The following is a 16,307-nucleotide window of genomic DNA, read 5'->3' on the forward strand; positions in this document are numbered from 1 at the left end:
ACTGCCTGTGCTAATGGCGGGTGTTTATCTCAATACTTTGTTTTGTCACTCCCCGACTCGCTCTCATTTCCTAAAGCTGTCCCTGGAGCCCCCGCTCGTGTAATGGCTTAGCTTTGTGAGCCCCACAGTACCACGCGGCAGAATAACAAGATTGTCATTTGGGCTGTATACACACTGCCCACAGATACATGTGTAATTGGCCCTGTTTCATTCTGCTGTTGCTAAATGCACTAGCTATTAGCAGTATTAGCGAAGTGCGCGGAGTGCTGAGTTCATGTGTTTGTTTAGAGCAGTTAGGTGAGCTGTATGACTGTGCATCATGGCGCCCCTGTTTGTGTGGCGCACAGATAAAGAGTGTGCTATCTCTCCTGCCCGCTCTCTTCTCCCGGAGTTTGGTGGTGGTGGTTCCCCTGGGGCCGCTGTCGCAGTAATGGCCTGCTCCTGATTGCTCTGATACAGGTTAGGAATATTGGCTTTAATGATGTGTAAAATGAGCAAGCAGTGCCTGTGACATTTACAGATGGCACCGCCTTGGCCTGTTCTTCCCAACTGCTCGTTAATTCACGGGAACGGCGAGCACTTCTTTAAGTGACTGCCTGATGCATGCAGAGGACGCGGCACAACACTTCCCGCGCACAAAAAACAATAGCTCACCTCCTGAACCGCGCCGCCCTGTCATCGCTCAGCCTCGCGCCGCACAAATGGATACAACGTGGGTTTAACAAACTACTGAGGGCCCCTGTGAGACAGCAGAGGTCTGAGGAGCTTACACAGAATGGATGCAGCCTGTTGGAGGAGCACAGCTGGGCTCGCTGCTCGAGCCCCCAGGAGCTAATCAGGCCCATGGCTCCGAGTGTGAGTGCAGCATCTGCTTCTTTTAGCATCCTCAGGTCACCCATCCACACCAATACTCACTGGACTTTCCACTAACGGGATCCACACTCTTGCATCGATATTTGACTTCTTCTCCAGCACTTCATAAGTACCTTAGATAATGGGTTTATTTTATACAAAAGGAATAGGCTCAGAGACATGTGTGTTTGCAGTGGACTCGAATGGGTTTGATGCAAAATCAACCTTTTATCACGTTGCAATGTCTCATCAATAACAGACCCGGAGCTGTTTCGACCCACTCGAGTAATATCTGAATCTTCCTCAGTGCCCATCCTTAGCACTGCAGCGACAGCAACACAGAAAAAGCTGCTCCTGTTCCCGAATAGCTCCTGAGGTTCCGATGTAGGTATGCTTCCCTCACCTCTCGATCTCTGCCTAAGCTTAATCCTTTCACGGAAAAACACTTGCGGTAGCTTCACTACAGCCGCCCCAGCAGCACAGCCGCTCCTTGTTAAAACAGCTGCACAGCAAATGAGAGCAAGAGGAGGAGGATGGGAGGAGCTTTGAATTAGTTCGCTTGAAAAAACAGGAAATGAAACCACTGGATATTGTTTTTTAGATCAATTGAACATTTTCTACTTGCAAAAGGCACAATCATAGACTGTAAAAAAAAATGGACGTCTTATGCTCACTCCTCCCCGTTTATCAGATTGACCACGGCCGTGGGGCAATTCATGGCGGATTTACAGGCTCCCCCTCCCCAGCTCTGACGAAGCATGTTCCTAAAAAGGACATACGGGCGGGATTTTCACTGTAGACTCGGCCCTTGCGTGACGTGTAGCTCGCGCTGCTCCAATGCTAACAGTCCGAGCCTCGTTAAGTACGAGATTTCAAAAAATCATATTACGAAAACCAGCCTGGTTTCATATATTGTTATTAACCCAGCGTTATCTCAGGAGGAATATCTAGCCTAGTCTAGTGTTGAAACAATTGAAACCAGGCTTTAAAGTAGTTTTTAACGTGTCTAAACTCCAATGCTTTTCAATGGGGGCCTAGCGGCGATATGGAGGTACTGCAGCAACGGCGGAGCAATGGCGGCCCCCACGTTTGTGGTCAAAAAGCAGGGCAGCCAGCGGCCATTGGGCACAATACCCCCTCTTTACTAAATAAAAGGGTATGAGATATATTAACGGGTATGAGATATTCGTTTAAAACCTCTTTTGTAGATTTCTGTCCTAGATATAAGGAAAAATGTACTGCAATTGTTCTTCAATTCATTATTTTATTTGCAAATTGTTAGAGCACAGAACAGTGTCTCGCCAATCTACTAGACTATCTGCTTCACAAAATTAGCCATTTTATGTGTAAAAATTAGTGTTTTTGGATTAAACCCTAAATCACTTAAGCTGTAAATGAGATATCGACATGGAAAAATACCCTCATAGTTGGAAATGATGTGCGTTTTGCCCGAAGTGTCTCTCCCTAAACGTCAGATAAATCCAATGTCTCAAAACATTAGGCTCTCGAACTATCACCAAACCCCAGCGCTTAAGCGTCTCCTACTGTAATAATCTGTGAACTTCCATGTCTTTAATGAGCCACTCTAATTTGCCATACAAAGTGATATTACAGCGCTCATTGTTGACTAATGTCTACATTGCTGAATTGCCGGAAGCTATTGACCACTGGTTGATGAACACGCGGTCCTAACAGTCATCCCAGCAGTTTCATAATCGCCGACGTCTAAATCGGGCCTGTACTTAGCACCTCGACAGCCATTTCACGGTAATTTCCTTTTCATTTAGCTGCGTTAATTAAGTAAAATCATATTTCGCTCGCTCGGCGGTGGCTGTAAATGCTCCTTCCTCTTGTCCACCCACTGGCAAAGCGCTGTTAATTTATCTGTAATTGGCGAAGAAGTTGGCGATGGCGGGTTCATCGAAAGATATGGTCAGGAGGTTAACGCGCATGTTAATGTGACGTGATTGCCTCCGCTCACTGTCCGCCGCGTAATAACAAAAGCATTAATGGCCCTTTTTACAGGCTCATCATGGCAGGTGCCCGGACAATAGCGGTGATACGTATATTTACTGTAGAGAGCACTTTGACCCCATACCGCTCAAACTGCGGCGTCTTATAGAGGGAAACGTCTGCGCTGTGGATAACATTAAGACGTAATGATGGCATGCCTGGACTCCTGTAATCATATACTTGTGACCGAATAATGCAATTGTGCTCATTCAGTCACGGTTTTCAAATGCCTCTACAATGCTCACGGCTTCGACAGATATTAGCAGGACTCAAATCTGCATTCATGTTTTTACTTTGAGATTTGAATCATGCTGAACCTATTTTGTTGATACAAACACTGCAGGAGAAACATGAGCAAGGGTTTTCAGCAAATATGTTTTTCATAGAGCCGTGTGCAAATTTACATGATTTGACATACAGTATATAGATGAACATATGTTTGTGAAGCCAGGGATTATCCATCGTAGTGAAGTGAGTTTTTATTTTATTTTAAAATCTTTTCTATTCTTGAGTAGCTTTGATTTGCATGACTAATCTCACAAAATCTGTCCATGGGGCCAGTTTTTACACTTAGATGAAGAAAAAACATCAACAACTACCTAATTTGAAGTCAATTTTTGTCTTATTTTGGGTGTGATCAAATATTTTTTTCTTCTTTTAAAAAACTTTCCATGGACATAATGTCTTGATGATTTACTCAAATCAGAGCCAAGTGTATTTATTTTAACAAAATCAGTTGTCATGTCTGGATTCCCCTTTGCAGAGTACTTGTCATACTGTCGGACCACAAGAGTGAAGAAGAAACATCTGAGGATAGAAGCAAAGCATCCTCATCCAAATCAAATTAGTCCCCCTGTCGACAAATTTTAAGCTTCATTACAATAGGTTTACTTTATTTACTGGAAGGTGACCGGGTTTGGCCCCAGATTCAAACCGATGCTCCGTTGTCCAAAGAAATCACCCACTGCCTAGCGGAATGTGGTGTATGAGTGATCATTGGCCCAGACAGGCAGCCATCTCTACTTCAGTGTTCCTCAGGGGCGGCTCTGGCTACATGAGTAGCTTTGTACCGCTCACTGTGGAGGGAGAATGTAATGATAGTCAACAGTAGTGCCTTGAGAAAAAAATCGTCAAGCTTGTAAAACGCAAAGCAAATCCAAGCTGTTCTCATTATAGTAATTGAACAGTCTGTTTTACATGCTCTTTACACTCAAAAGTCTTGATCCTTCAAATCCTATTAGTAAAGAGTCGCTTTAATAGACTAAACTTATATTTAATTTCATATAAATCTTTGGAGCTGGACATTACCCAGACATTGTAGTGTAACAAAAATGGATTGCTCCGGACTCTTTGCACACTGCCTCTCCTGTGCACCACTGTGCATGGAGAATCGGATTTGTTTTCCCTTGTACACTCATCAGTTTAAGAAGCCAGCCATCCGTTACTTTTTTAATCTCCATAATGAAAGTGTTTTAATGCCTCCAATTTATTGCCTGGGCAGCCAACAGAATAATTAGCTTTGTTCAGGTTTTTAAAGCGACGAAAACACCAGTATAACAACCAGCGAGTGCTCAGAATATAATCAAATGCATTGCGTATTGTACCTGAAGCTATATCAGACCGACAATTGATTTTGTAATGTATTTCAATTAATCAACCGCTTTTTTTCTCGATGCGATTTCTTATTCCAGGATAGAATTAATATTTTTACACTCCCCTATCCGGCCCGAGTCTAAACAAAGCGGTTTCTGAGTCCGCATTGATTGGCTGTGACCTGTAGTCGATGGCACAAACTAAATCAGATAATTGAAGTGGGTGTCGGGCTAATTGGATTATGGCTTTTCCCCCCGAAGAGATGGGCTCCCCCCCCCCTGCGCCTCAGAGCAGGAGGATTGCTACATTAGTGTCAGACATCTTTCATTTAGACACACCTTTACTGCACAAGACGGTCCACATAAGGAGAGGGAATGGATTGTTCAGAGAAAGAGCTGGGCATTCTTGCATTGGGTGATTTGGGTGGCTATTACTTTGTCGTAAATTACATGATCGGTTTAGTTCTTTATGGCGGCTGGATGTTGGTGCAAGGACTGAGTTTGGCGTAAAGTTGTGAAGAAATACATAGAATTACGTACAATGAAATGTATGTTTGGCAATGGATACATTTTCTCATATCTTTTACCCGGGACATTTTACATTTGGAATTGCACAAAAATGTGGCGTAAAAAGTCTGAGTGCGTTCCTATTCTAGATTTTGACAATATTAGTAACTAAGATACAAATAAAAAATCCACATATGAACCACTTGGTTTTTTTTAGCAATAGGCTCTGCGCACGCAAAGCAACATGGTGCTAATCTTCCTAAGGTAGCGACTGATTCCTGTCTGTTTTATTCCTATGGAGAGATAGCTGTGTCTTGTTGAAATAAATCAATATTTAAACAGTACTTGGCTGAAGACATGCAGCAAACTTTATCGATGTAAATACTTCCCTGGAGGAGACGTCTGTGTTTATAACGGTAGCTGTTTTAGCCTTGAAGCTAAAGGCTAATGTTAATTTAACGCAAGCAAATGTTAAAATAGCACAATTATCTGAAATAATTTGTATGAAACACCCTCTGCTTGACGTTCATTTAGGTTTTCCTCTGAGTTTAAAAATCTTATCTTAATTTGTGTTCAAATGTGGAGAGGAAATGTTCTTTACGCCGCACTGGCCAACAGGAAGTTAGCTACAAGGAAGGAAGTTAGCTAAAAGTTAGTTAAAAAAAACTACTATTAAATTGGTTTAATGTTTTGTCTAAGATATTTTCAAGATGGTCTACTCCAAAGTACCATAGTTTGTACTTAAAAGAACAAATGAGTTTAGTTGTTATGATTTAGAAGATATTGTACTTTGCGCCAATGTTTGTTACATGTTGATGGGCTTAGTAATTGCACATCTTAATCATATACCTTCCCAAGACAACTACATTTTGACAGTTTTATCATAGAGGCATAGACTCTATAACTATAACTATAGAGATATATAATGCTAATACTTCATATTATGTGACCACAAACTATTGTTCAATCAGAATCAATGGAAGGACAATAAATGTGGTGAAAATCAAAGCTGCAGAAGAGCCATTTCCCCGGTGTCTACTTGAATGGAGCCTTGCGCACATGGTTTTATGTAAATGAGGTGACTATTTGCATAGACATAATTAGGTAATTACAAATCATTTGGCTTTGAGCTGAAGCATGTTCCTTTGTACAGTAGCTGGTTAATGAATTACTCGAGAGCAGCGGAGGCTTTGCAGCATGTGTTCCAGCATATGTTGTTTCAGACCTCTGGTTTCAAAGTGACAGGTGACATTTTTATGGGCCTTAGTTAAACGCTGTGTATCCAGTGTAGGATGTGGGGAATAAGAAAATGCATCGCTAAAGCTTTCTTTGCATCTTTGTTTCCATTTATTTATTTCTCTATTTGTCAATAAGCTAAAGCAACTTCATTTAAAAGTTGTATAATCTGTTTTTGTATAGCCCAATAGCAACACATCTTTTCCCCCACATTTCATTTTCACCTCTTTGGTTTTGGTCAAAGCACAAATGAAATGCTTATGTGAAATTATGTCTGACCTGAAATTATGTGTCATAAGATTGAAAATTACAATGGCATTAAAAGCTATTAGAACCCTGCTGGGAGGAATTAAAGTGTGTATTTATGTTAGTCACTTATACTATTCATGCAAAGAAATCATTTCAATGGACCTAATGAGCTTTAAGAGCCTTTAATTTCTTTGACGTGGACGGAAAGAGCTGCGCAATTGACTCGCAAAGAAGGTTTTACATAACGTACAGGAGCCCGTGTACTCTCCTTTTTTGCCAGAATAATGCAACATTTATGTGTGTTTGTGTTTTACAGAGCAAGAGGACTCCTTCGAGTTCATCATCGTGTCATTGACGGGTCAGACGTGGAACTTTGAAGCGTCGACGTATGAAGAAAGGGAGTTGTGGGTACAAGCCGTCGAAAGCCAGATCTTTGCCAGTCTCCAGTCCTGTGAGAGCATAAAGAATAAGGTATGTCCTGTCACACCACCCAGTGCCCCAAACTTAAATGCTTTGAAGCACTCTCGCCTCGCAGTAGGAAGGTCCTGGGTTTGATTTCTAGACTTTGTGGGCCCTTGCTGTGTGTGCCCAAACATGCAGAGTTGGCCAATCTTCCAGCTCTGTGATTCAGGCTTCAAGCGAAAGTTCTGAAGAAAGGTGCCTTAACGCTTCCCTGCGGTCGAAAACTGCTCCTTGTTGAAGGATGCAATGTATGGGGACAATAAAGTCTGCAAATACACCCCTCCAAAAACCTGACTGATTTCCCCTTTTATCTGAAGTACAGTATCACAGACTGTGAAACCAATTGTATGAAAATAAAAGCTTTACTTCAGGAAAATATAACATCTAAGGAGTTCCTAAAGTTTTCCATTTACCTTTTTTTAATGTTCTAGAATCTATCTATCTAGAAAGCTTAGTAGCACTGTCCTGACTAAATCCAGTGTAATGTAACATATCCTAGTCATTACGCAGCGCTTCATTCACATTCCCCTCATTCACGTCTCTCCGGCGCAGCCCGCTCTCCTACTCACCTACTCGCGGCTGTCACAGGAGGTTGTCAGGCAGGTGCGGCGCGGCGTGGGGGATCTCTTATTAGAACTGACACACATCACAGATATAACATGGCTTGTGTCAGCACAGAGCAGACTCATTTTCATATTCATACGCCCTCCCCGCTTCAGTCTCTTTGAAACACCTTTCCGTTCCCATCTCCTTCAGCACTTTTGAGTTCTGCTCGGAGTTTGGGCTGTAATTGTGTTGCGGTGATTAGTTCCCGCTGACCTATTCTCTCTTTCCCCTCTCCAATTCCAGTCTCGGTTAGGCAGCCAGAGTGACGCCATGGCCATCCAGTCCATACGGAACGTGAGGGGGAACAGCTTCTGCGTCGACTGCGATGCGCCCAGTGAGTACTGTCTGCTCTGTACAGGGAATTTCAGTGCTCTTCTGTGGATGGAGAGATATGAAGTACCTTATAGATTAGAGTCAAGAGTAATAGTAAAGCAGAGAAACTGTCAATGCATAACATAACCTAATCTATGACCAATACAATAGGCCCTGTGCACTGGATGTTTTTGGCTAACTTCCTGTTGGCTGGTGTAGAGTAAAGACTACTTCCTGTCCACATTTTAACATAAACTAAAAGTAAAATAAAGATTCCAAGAGCAGAAAACTTCAATAAACATCAAGCCAAATGTGTTTCATAAAAATAAGTTCAAATGGTGATACTATTTTACCATTTGTTAGTGTCAAATTAGCATTAGCCTTTAGCTTCAAGGCTTCAAACACAGCAAACACACTTCTAGTGAAGTATTTCCATCCTGGGTAAAGGGTTTAATATATTTTAAAGGAATAGACCACCGTTTTTACATACTGAGATATGTTCTTACCTTAGCTTTGACGAGTTCTTTAGGACCTGTCTGGTCTTCACCAGCGTAAAGTGAAGATATTACTGCGCAGATATCGAATTACTCCTGGTATTATTATGCCTTACAATATAGTTCCCCTTTTTATCCGCTTAGAATGTGTAATGTGTAATTATACTTTATAGTGCAACACTTCACATAACCATATTTAAATAGGGAAAACATTGAAGAGCTTGGTAGCTTCTATCTTCACTTCGTTTGGAGCTATAGAGGAGAGAGGGAGAGGCTAAATGCTAACGCCGTCTGTGCTGTGTTTACGTGACTGAAGGCATGCGTGGAGACCAGACAGGTACAAATAACCTCGTCTAAGCTAAGGTAAGAACATATCTCAGTATGTAAAAACAGTGGCCTATTCCTTTAAATAATTAGCCAATAGCTGCTTGTCTTATGCCCCAACTGTTTAAATATGTATTTATTTCAGCGAGACACGGCTAACTCTCCATATGAATAAAGCTAGGACAGGAAACCGTCGTTGCCCTAGGAAGTTAGCATCACGTGCACAGAACCTAGAAAACATAAGACAGTAAGAAAATTATGAAGCTTAACTTGACCTTCATTTCCTGGCTAGACCCCGACTGGGCCAGTCTCAACCTGGGGGCCCTGATGTGTATCGAGTGCTCGGGGATCCATCGGAACCTGGGCACGCACCTGTCCCGCGTGCGCTCGTTAGACCTGGACGACTGGCCCGTGGAGCTGAGTATGGTCATGACCGCCATCGGGAACGCCATGGCCAACAGCGTTTGGGAGGGAGCTGTGGACGGCTACTGCAAAACAGGCAGCGACAGCACCAGGTTAGCATGCGCGCGGCTAAATGAGGCTAACACTGACACCGGAGCCTTATTCTCTACTTAAGTTGCGATTTTGTGACCCCCTCACAACTTTTTAGTGGAAAATACAAGCAAATTCCTTCAGGTCTCAGGATGTCCGATCGCAGACCAGAAATACAGGTTTGTTTTTGTGGCTGTTGTTACCCCCCAAAGACAAAAGGATCCACTTTTACACTATCATTTCGATCTTCTCCCATACACTTACTTCAATATTTGTATTTTAATCCTAATATTCTACGTACTCTCAGGATTTTTATCAAATATTTCCCTTCCAATCTGTTCCTTTGTGTGCGTTTGAAAGCCATAATTCTTGAAGATGGCGCTCTGTGTGACACCATTTTGCACTAACCTGATAAATGCCCTGACTGGCTTCAAATGCATCAAGGCTGTCACTTTACGTGTTAGCGCTAATCGAACAGCTCTCCACAGAAATAGAATCCTCTGTTTCTACAGCTGTAGTCTTTCAATAGTCAAAGTTTAGGACTTGTTCAGAAGTTTCTTTAGCCCTGTCAAAAAACACCTGAAAGTTTCCTTCTTTACTTTTGCTGCCTAATAGATAGCATTCCATCTTTTTAATATGTATCTCTTAAATTATACACACTCGCGGCTGCCCGGCCTAACTCACTGTATGACTATCTGCGCCTTTTACTCGGAGGTGCCTAGATGTGGTAGAAGGATTGTTTATCTCGTGGTGACAGGTGAAACCTAGCATCCCGCTCTGACTAATGACCTGCTGTGTGGCTGTGCAGGTAATTAAGCACACCATTATGGCTAAACCCCACCCCAAGAGCCAGGCCCTCGGGCCCCAAACTGCCCTGTCACATATCCATCAGCACGGCCCGGGTCATCACTCCGACTGTCAAGACACAAGCCTGACTCTAGGCTGTCCCTGGTGGCATCAGCCGCTCGCAACATCACAGCTTTGTAACTTTGTTAAAAAGTGAAACGCCAACACACTCAGTTGTTTGTGACTTGTGCCAGTTTGACTGCCTTCGTCTGTCACTGTCACTATACACGCTGTGGAGTTGACTTGAACTTTTAGGTTGCAACACCCGGAGTGCATGAGTTACAAAAGAAGAGACATTTTTGATCATAGATTTTGTATTATTGACATTGACAGTATTGGAAGGTTTTCTTTCCAGTTTCTTCACTTTTGGAACTGCCCAGAGCACTAAACCGAGCACTGCTGGGAATGAAGCGCACCTACTGTTGAGCACACAGTCATTTTATATAAAGCAAACTTTCATTAAAGGGTAATTTTTCCATCTTATCCTAACAGTTTCAGAATCTGAAGCGTCCTGTATCTCACTGTGTGTCACTGAACCAGCGTCCTTAATCTTTTGGACTTTACTGATGCAGCTTTATGTTTCGATCATCAAGAAGCTAACTGTTTCTGTGCAGATATTCAGCCCAGATACACTTCACTTAGTGAGAGAACACACAAGAGTCTGACTTCTGTGTTTTGTTTTGTTTTGTTTTTTGTTTTGTTTCCATAATTAGGTTCCCTCTCCCTCTATTTTTTATCTAAATTTACTAAAAGTTCATGTCATAAATTGAATGTTACCATAGAAATCCGCCATTTAAGAAGTAATTAAAACATTTACCATAACATTAGTGAAAACAATACAGTACAATAAAACAGTACTGGTAATGCAGTGTAGTGTCCAAATGCTTTAATGTAACCAATAACTCCAATATTTTATATATGAACACCTTTATGTATTTATTAATAGAAAAATCCCTCAGGAATCCCAGATAGTTTTGATGACACATTCTCAAGTTCTGTTGACTGTTGGATAAAATGTCAGATAATAAATAATATATATCAAATATGGCTGAAATTGAAATCTTTTACAGCTACCACATCTGATAGTCTAGCTTTGTATTCATTACCTTTCATAATAACGTAATAATCCCTCTTAAATGCAGCCCGAATGGTCTCCCCTCTTCCAGACCGCGGCCAGTTCAGGGCTGAATGATGGCCCACAGTAATGTATCGAGTGTATCTGGTCTGAAGTGGTCCTCGCCGGACTTGATGAAACATTATTGATGTTGATTCGCGCGCCTACCACTGTCAGTCCCGTGTCGCCGGCGGCAGGGAGCTCCTTCATTGTCTCAAAAATCCGATCTTTATCTCACCGCGGCGGCTCCATTAGCTCCCACTGTCCGACCATAAATCTCATTTGTGCCATAACTAATCTGCGGACCAAAACGGTGCTTGGAATTTTTCAGATTTCTTTGCCATTTGGACAGAGCTTGCCCTTTTTGAGGTCCTTCTTTATTACATTATGATGAATATAAAGTCATTAAGATTTGTATTGACCGTTATGTTGCGCCACACGAGGAGCATTTCTCAGTCGTGTTGTCAAAACAATCGATAGCCACATGCTAATCGACAGCAAAACATGCATGTGAAGGAGATGGTAATTTGAAAATCTATCAATACTTGTCTATATCTTTTCTAAATTAGAGCTTTTATGGATAGTTTTACAATAGTCTTCATATTTGACTTTAATATTTCTCACGTTTTGCACATTTTGCTTGCACATTTATCAGAAGGTCAAAACTGTTGCCAGGACTTAACGTTTCTCACCCCTTTTTAACAGTTAAAAGCTATGTTGTTATAAAGGCTTTTTACTAAAATGTTTCAGTTCAGTAAACCTATTATTTATTTGAAAGATGGTATATTAAGAGATGATAACCTTGTTTTGGTGACACAGTATCCATAACACAATAAGCCTCAATACAAAATCCACTGTGATCTTCTGTCTGACTGAGATTTACACATTTTGGACAAACACTGCCTAAAACAAAAACAAAAAATGTTCAAGTCCAGTTTTAATCATTTATTTATTTATTCATTTATTTTTTCAGTTCCGTTATACCGTTGTTTTGGTCCTGATGTAGTATTTTTTTGTGTGACACAATTTGAAGAAAAAGTTAGTCACAGAAATGGCTTCATCTATCTAAGCCTGTTCGAACAAATTTACATGTGATTTAAATTTGTTCAGTAAGTTTCATCCCCATGCAAATGATTAAGAAAGTCCAGCGTCCATACTAACATATGGGCAGGTACAGTATATTTTGTTTTTTTCATGGCATTAAGATAATTTCTGTGGTTTCTTTATCATGAACATATTATAAGATGATGTTTAGTGGCCACTGGATGTGTATCTGACCCCACAAAAAGCAGAAACTTAACAGAATTTGAGTTAGCATGTAGCTCAAAAGGTCTTCTGTACGTTCATTGATGATTTCTAATTGGGTTTTGACCTAAATGTGGTCGATGGGTTGATGACAGCTGAAAACATCTGGATCGTTCATAATTTGCAATTTTTGGTGCCTAATGCTAACGGATACATGGAAAAGGCTAACGGACTCGGAAAAGTCTCCCGAACTCGCCTGCTTGCTAACTGTCCATATGTTATGATCGAATATCAAGATAGTTTTCTACTATTGCATTCTGTCTCATATCATGCAGTGCTACTTAAAGGCCCTGTGCCCATTTTTTTTCTCCCTTTTTCACGTTTGTTTTGTGTTCCTTCAGTATGTTGAAACTGCTTCTGAAGAATCGGGAATGCATTTGGACAACAGTTCAAACTTTTGCTTCCTGTTTCGTTGTTGTGAACTGAAAAACCAGCCCTTTAATGTCTTTTCTTTCCTAGCTCCTTGAATTCAAACCACATGCATACATACACTTGTGCGTACTTTAATTGTGCCTTGGCGGTGACATGCAGCAGTCCTGTGATGGCACCGAGGCGGACGGCCCGCGACTCGTGCTAAACATTAGTGACACCTAATCTAAACGACTGAGTAACTACCTGCATATCGACTCCGCCTCTGATTGAATGTCTCCTGCAAGGCTAGTTTTACATTTTGGCGACATTTTACTTAAGTGCATTCATCCACAAGATTGGTTTAGCTTATGATATTCTGTGCGGAGGAGAGAAGACGGTGTATATGGAATTGTCGGACGCGCGATGTGGCTTTGATTACAATAATGAGAACGCGCAGGGACACGCGACAAAGGCTGATCGTCTCAAAGTTGTTTATTTTCTTTGCTCCGTCTCCGTTGTGCGCGCTCGGCATTCGGGTTGCTCTTTTAATTAGCACCTAGCCGTCATCATGTTTAGCACAACAGTCCTAATTGCTTGACGTTAAGGTGATAATAAACACGCTGACAAATAGAAGGGAAAAAGGATTTATTGCCGGGGAAAGTCACCGAAATTAGTGATGGGAAATGTACATGAAAACTGCAGTGTCCAAAATGTTTTCTTCCACATAGTCTTAAAGCAAGCTATATAATAACTTGGTTTAGTACAGATTGTTTATGGAAATGATCATTGTAGCACCCCCACTCCCCGGTACTGTATGTGGGGGGTTTTGGTGAGGCGCGGGGGGCAGGCGATGTCCCGCAGCGTGGACGGATGTAGACGGCTATCCCTCACTGCCGGGCCCTCTGACTGTCACCCTCCGTGGGGCCGCACTGCCCTCGGCCACAGCCAGGTAATAGCTCTGATGAGAGAGAGGGAGGGAGAGAGAGAGCGCTCCACTTTGTTTCAGAAATAATTTGCCACTCCTGCCGCCTGCAGGGGCAACGTGGTAATAAAAATGAATCACACCGCTAACCTCTCCAAACTGGCCTCTGTTAACCCTGTGTGTGCCGGCTGCTCCGTCAGGGTTCGCTGATATCGGAGACAAACAAAAAACATCGCTGTTTATATGTGTGGAAATATTGGAAATATCTTAAAACAAAACAAAAACTTTGCCGTGATTGTATATTTAGTGATGTGGAGCCAGAAGGTCAGCTTTTTTAGCTCAGTTTACTCTGATTTCTGAGTAAATTAAGCAGCACAAAAAGGGTTTGAATATTTAGTTTCCATTCATTTCGCAAGCATAGTTTGTTTGCTCATCAACTGACCCATCTCCATTACATCAAGCTCATTTCAATGCTTTAAACCAGCGATTCCCAAAGTGGGGGTCAGGAGACACTGATGTGGGGGTCACAAGATGATTGCAAGACAATAATTTTACATTTATAACAATGAATTAACCGTGGGTGGTCCCGAGTTGTTGGTGTAGTGATTTTGGGGGTCGCAGTCTGAAAATGTTGGAAACCCTTAGTCTAAACTGCAGTTGTGTCACTTGTATCCGCTTTTCAGGACAAGAAACCGTTCATGATATGACGGCTACATGCTTTTGTTACTCTTACTATAGTCTTCTGTAATCCACTGACTGGTCAAGCCTATAATCTCTCCTCTGTGTTTACATTACCATGCCCTTTATGATCTGCCCTTGTTCATCACTTCCACCTCGGCTCAGGGCTACTCACAGGTTAAGAGTGCTAAGCGCTAACCCTCAGAAGAGCGTTCAGAATAGCCGGCCTTGCCAGGAGCCCTGGTGGAAAAAGGGTAATTAATGAAGACAAATGAATGAGTGCGACTGTGTGTGCTGGCACTCCCCTTCTCGCGGCCTGTCTAAATGAAACCCACAGGTCAGTAATTAGCCCGGCGTGGCAGCAGCGGAAGCGCGGACACTAATTGTCCACATGCCACTGGGTTTCAGAGAGCCAGGTATGCCAGGATGGATTTACACCAATTACAAAAGGACGCAACTGCAAAACGCCCATATGCTCAGCGTCCACTGTGATGAAAACACGCATTATCAGCCATAATTTGGAATTTAACTGACCAAACAACCACACTACTCATTTCATATACTAGCTATTAGCACTGTGTTTGCTTACAAAAGTCACAAAACAGTCACAACTCACACCAAGCCTTGGCCATTCAGAAACCTGCACACATGCATTCGGGCTATCGGCTTCTGTACCTCCTGTTGTATGTCGTTTGCCTTAGCTTGTAAACATACGTATACACAAACGTGCAAAAGGTAGAACGTTTGAAGCAGATAAGTACTTTTTGACATGCACGAGTGTCGTATCGCCGCCTGCTTTGTGCACGAGGCGGGGGCGCAGCGGGGGTTAACAGCATGAGCGTTTAAGGGTGTTAGTCTTGCCGGCACAAAAACACAGCCACTCCATCATGAGGGGTCGGACAACCTCATTAATGTCACAATATATTCAAGTCATCCCTCTGCCTGCCTACGGCGCCCAGATGCTCTCCTATTGGCCTCTCCTGCGCTCCACACAAAACAACCTTTCAGTCGTGGTCGTTCCTGTTGCATCTGTTGTGTCGACATTCGGGAATAAGTGAGGACAACAAATCACTCTCGATTTTGCATTCATCTCAAGGATCGTGTTTTCGTGCTTGCTAACTACGGATCGTTTTCCTGTTGTTGGCAAGATGAGCGCGAAATGCCAAAGGAATACACAAACTATTGTCCCAAACTCACAATTAGAAACCATTATGAATGATGATCAAATATTCCATACGTAAACGATCTTGCGGGGTCATTTTCCGTCCCTGTGTTGAGTAACATTGTGGATTTGGATTTGTTTTGGGGGTTTTTATGCATCCCATGTAGGGTTCTTAAAGGTGCTTAAAGGAATATTTAGCTTGTGTATTGTTTCATCTCGTGGAATCTGTGGCTTTGTCCGCCCCGAGTGAACGATCATCTCACACCCTCCATTCAAAAATGCTGCCAATGACAATACTATTGGTGTAAACACAATGCCCTTGGGTAAGGCATCAGTATCGCACAAAACAGTCACCGTAAGACGCTGGTTGCCATCAGAAGATCATCTGTGATAAGACGGGCTGCTGTGGCTCTGTGGTAGGAAGTTTAATCCTTGCTCTGGCCAGTGCATATACTGTCATTGTGTTTTGGGGGAAGACACTTTACCCACCTGGCCTTCGTTGTCTTTTGTTAGTGTGAAAAGTATAGCTGTGGCCGCTCTTTTGTAAAAAAAAAAGTGACTTTATACATCTCCATAAAATTCCCAATTCTCATTTAGTTCGACCAAGTAGCAAGACTGGTCACAGGAATGTCCAATATTTTACTTTTGAACAGAACATTTCGATGCGTAATACTCTCAAAAAGACACAAAAACAATGGAAAGAGAGGCTGAACTTCTTGGTACCAAACGGGACAGTGAACCCAGCGGACCATAGGGGGCCGTATTTACCGCCGGGGCCCGCACCGTTTAC

At 42.3% G+C, this 16,307-nt stretch overlaps 1 protein-coding gene across 1 annotated transcript in view; it reads left to right on the plus strand.

Annotated features, from left to right (window-relative positions):
- The window catches only part of LOC306972496 (arf-GAP with GTPase, ANK repeat and PH domain-containing protein 3-like), a 156,121-nt gene that overhangs the window by 132,487 nt on the left and 7,327 nt on the right, over positions 1–16,307 (plus strand). The window contains exons 14-16 of the mRNA XM_079569143.1: positions 6,766–6,920; positions 7,761–7,851; positions 8,940–9,162. Of these exons, the coding sequence (XP_079425269.1) occupies positions 6,766–6,920; positions 7,761–7,851; positions 8,940–9,162 (469 nt within the window). The remainder of the gene's footprint in view (positions 1–6,765; positions 6,921–7,760; positions 7,852–8,939; positions 9,163–16,307) is intronic.

This window comes from Gobius niger (assembly GCF_951799975.1).
Source record: "Gobius niger genome assembly, chromosome: 13".
Taxonomy (NCBI): domain Eukaryota; kingdom Metazoa; phylum Chordata; class Actinopteri; order Gobiiformes; family Gobiidae; genus Gobius; species Gobius niger.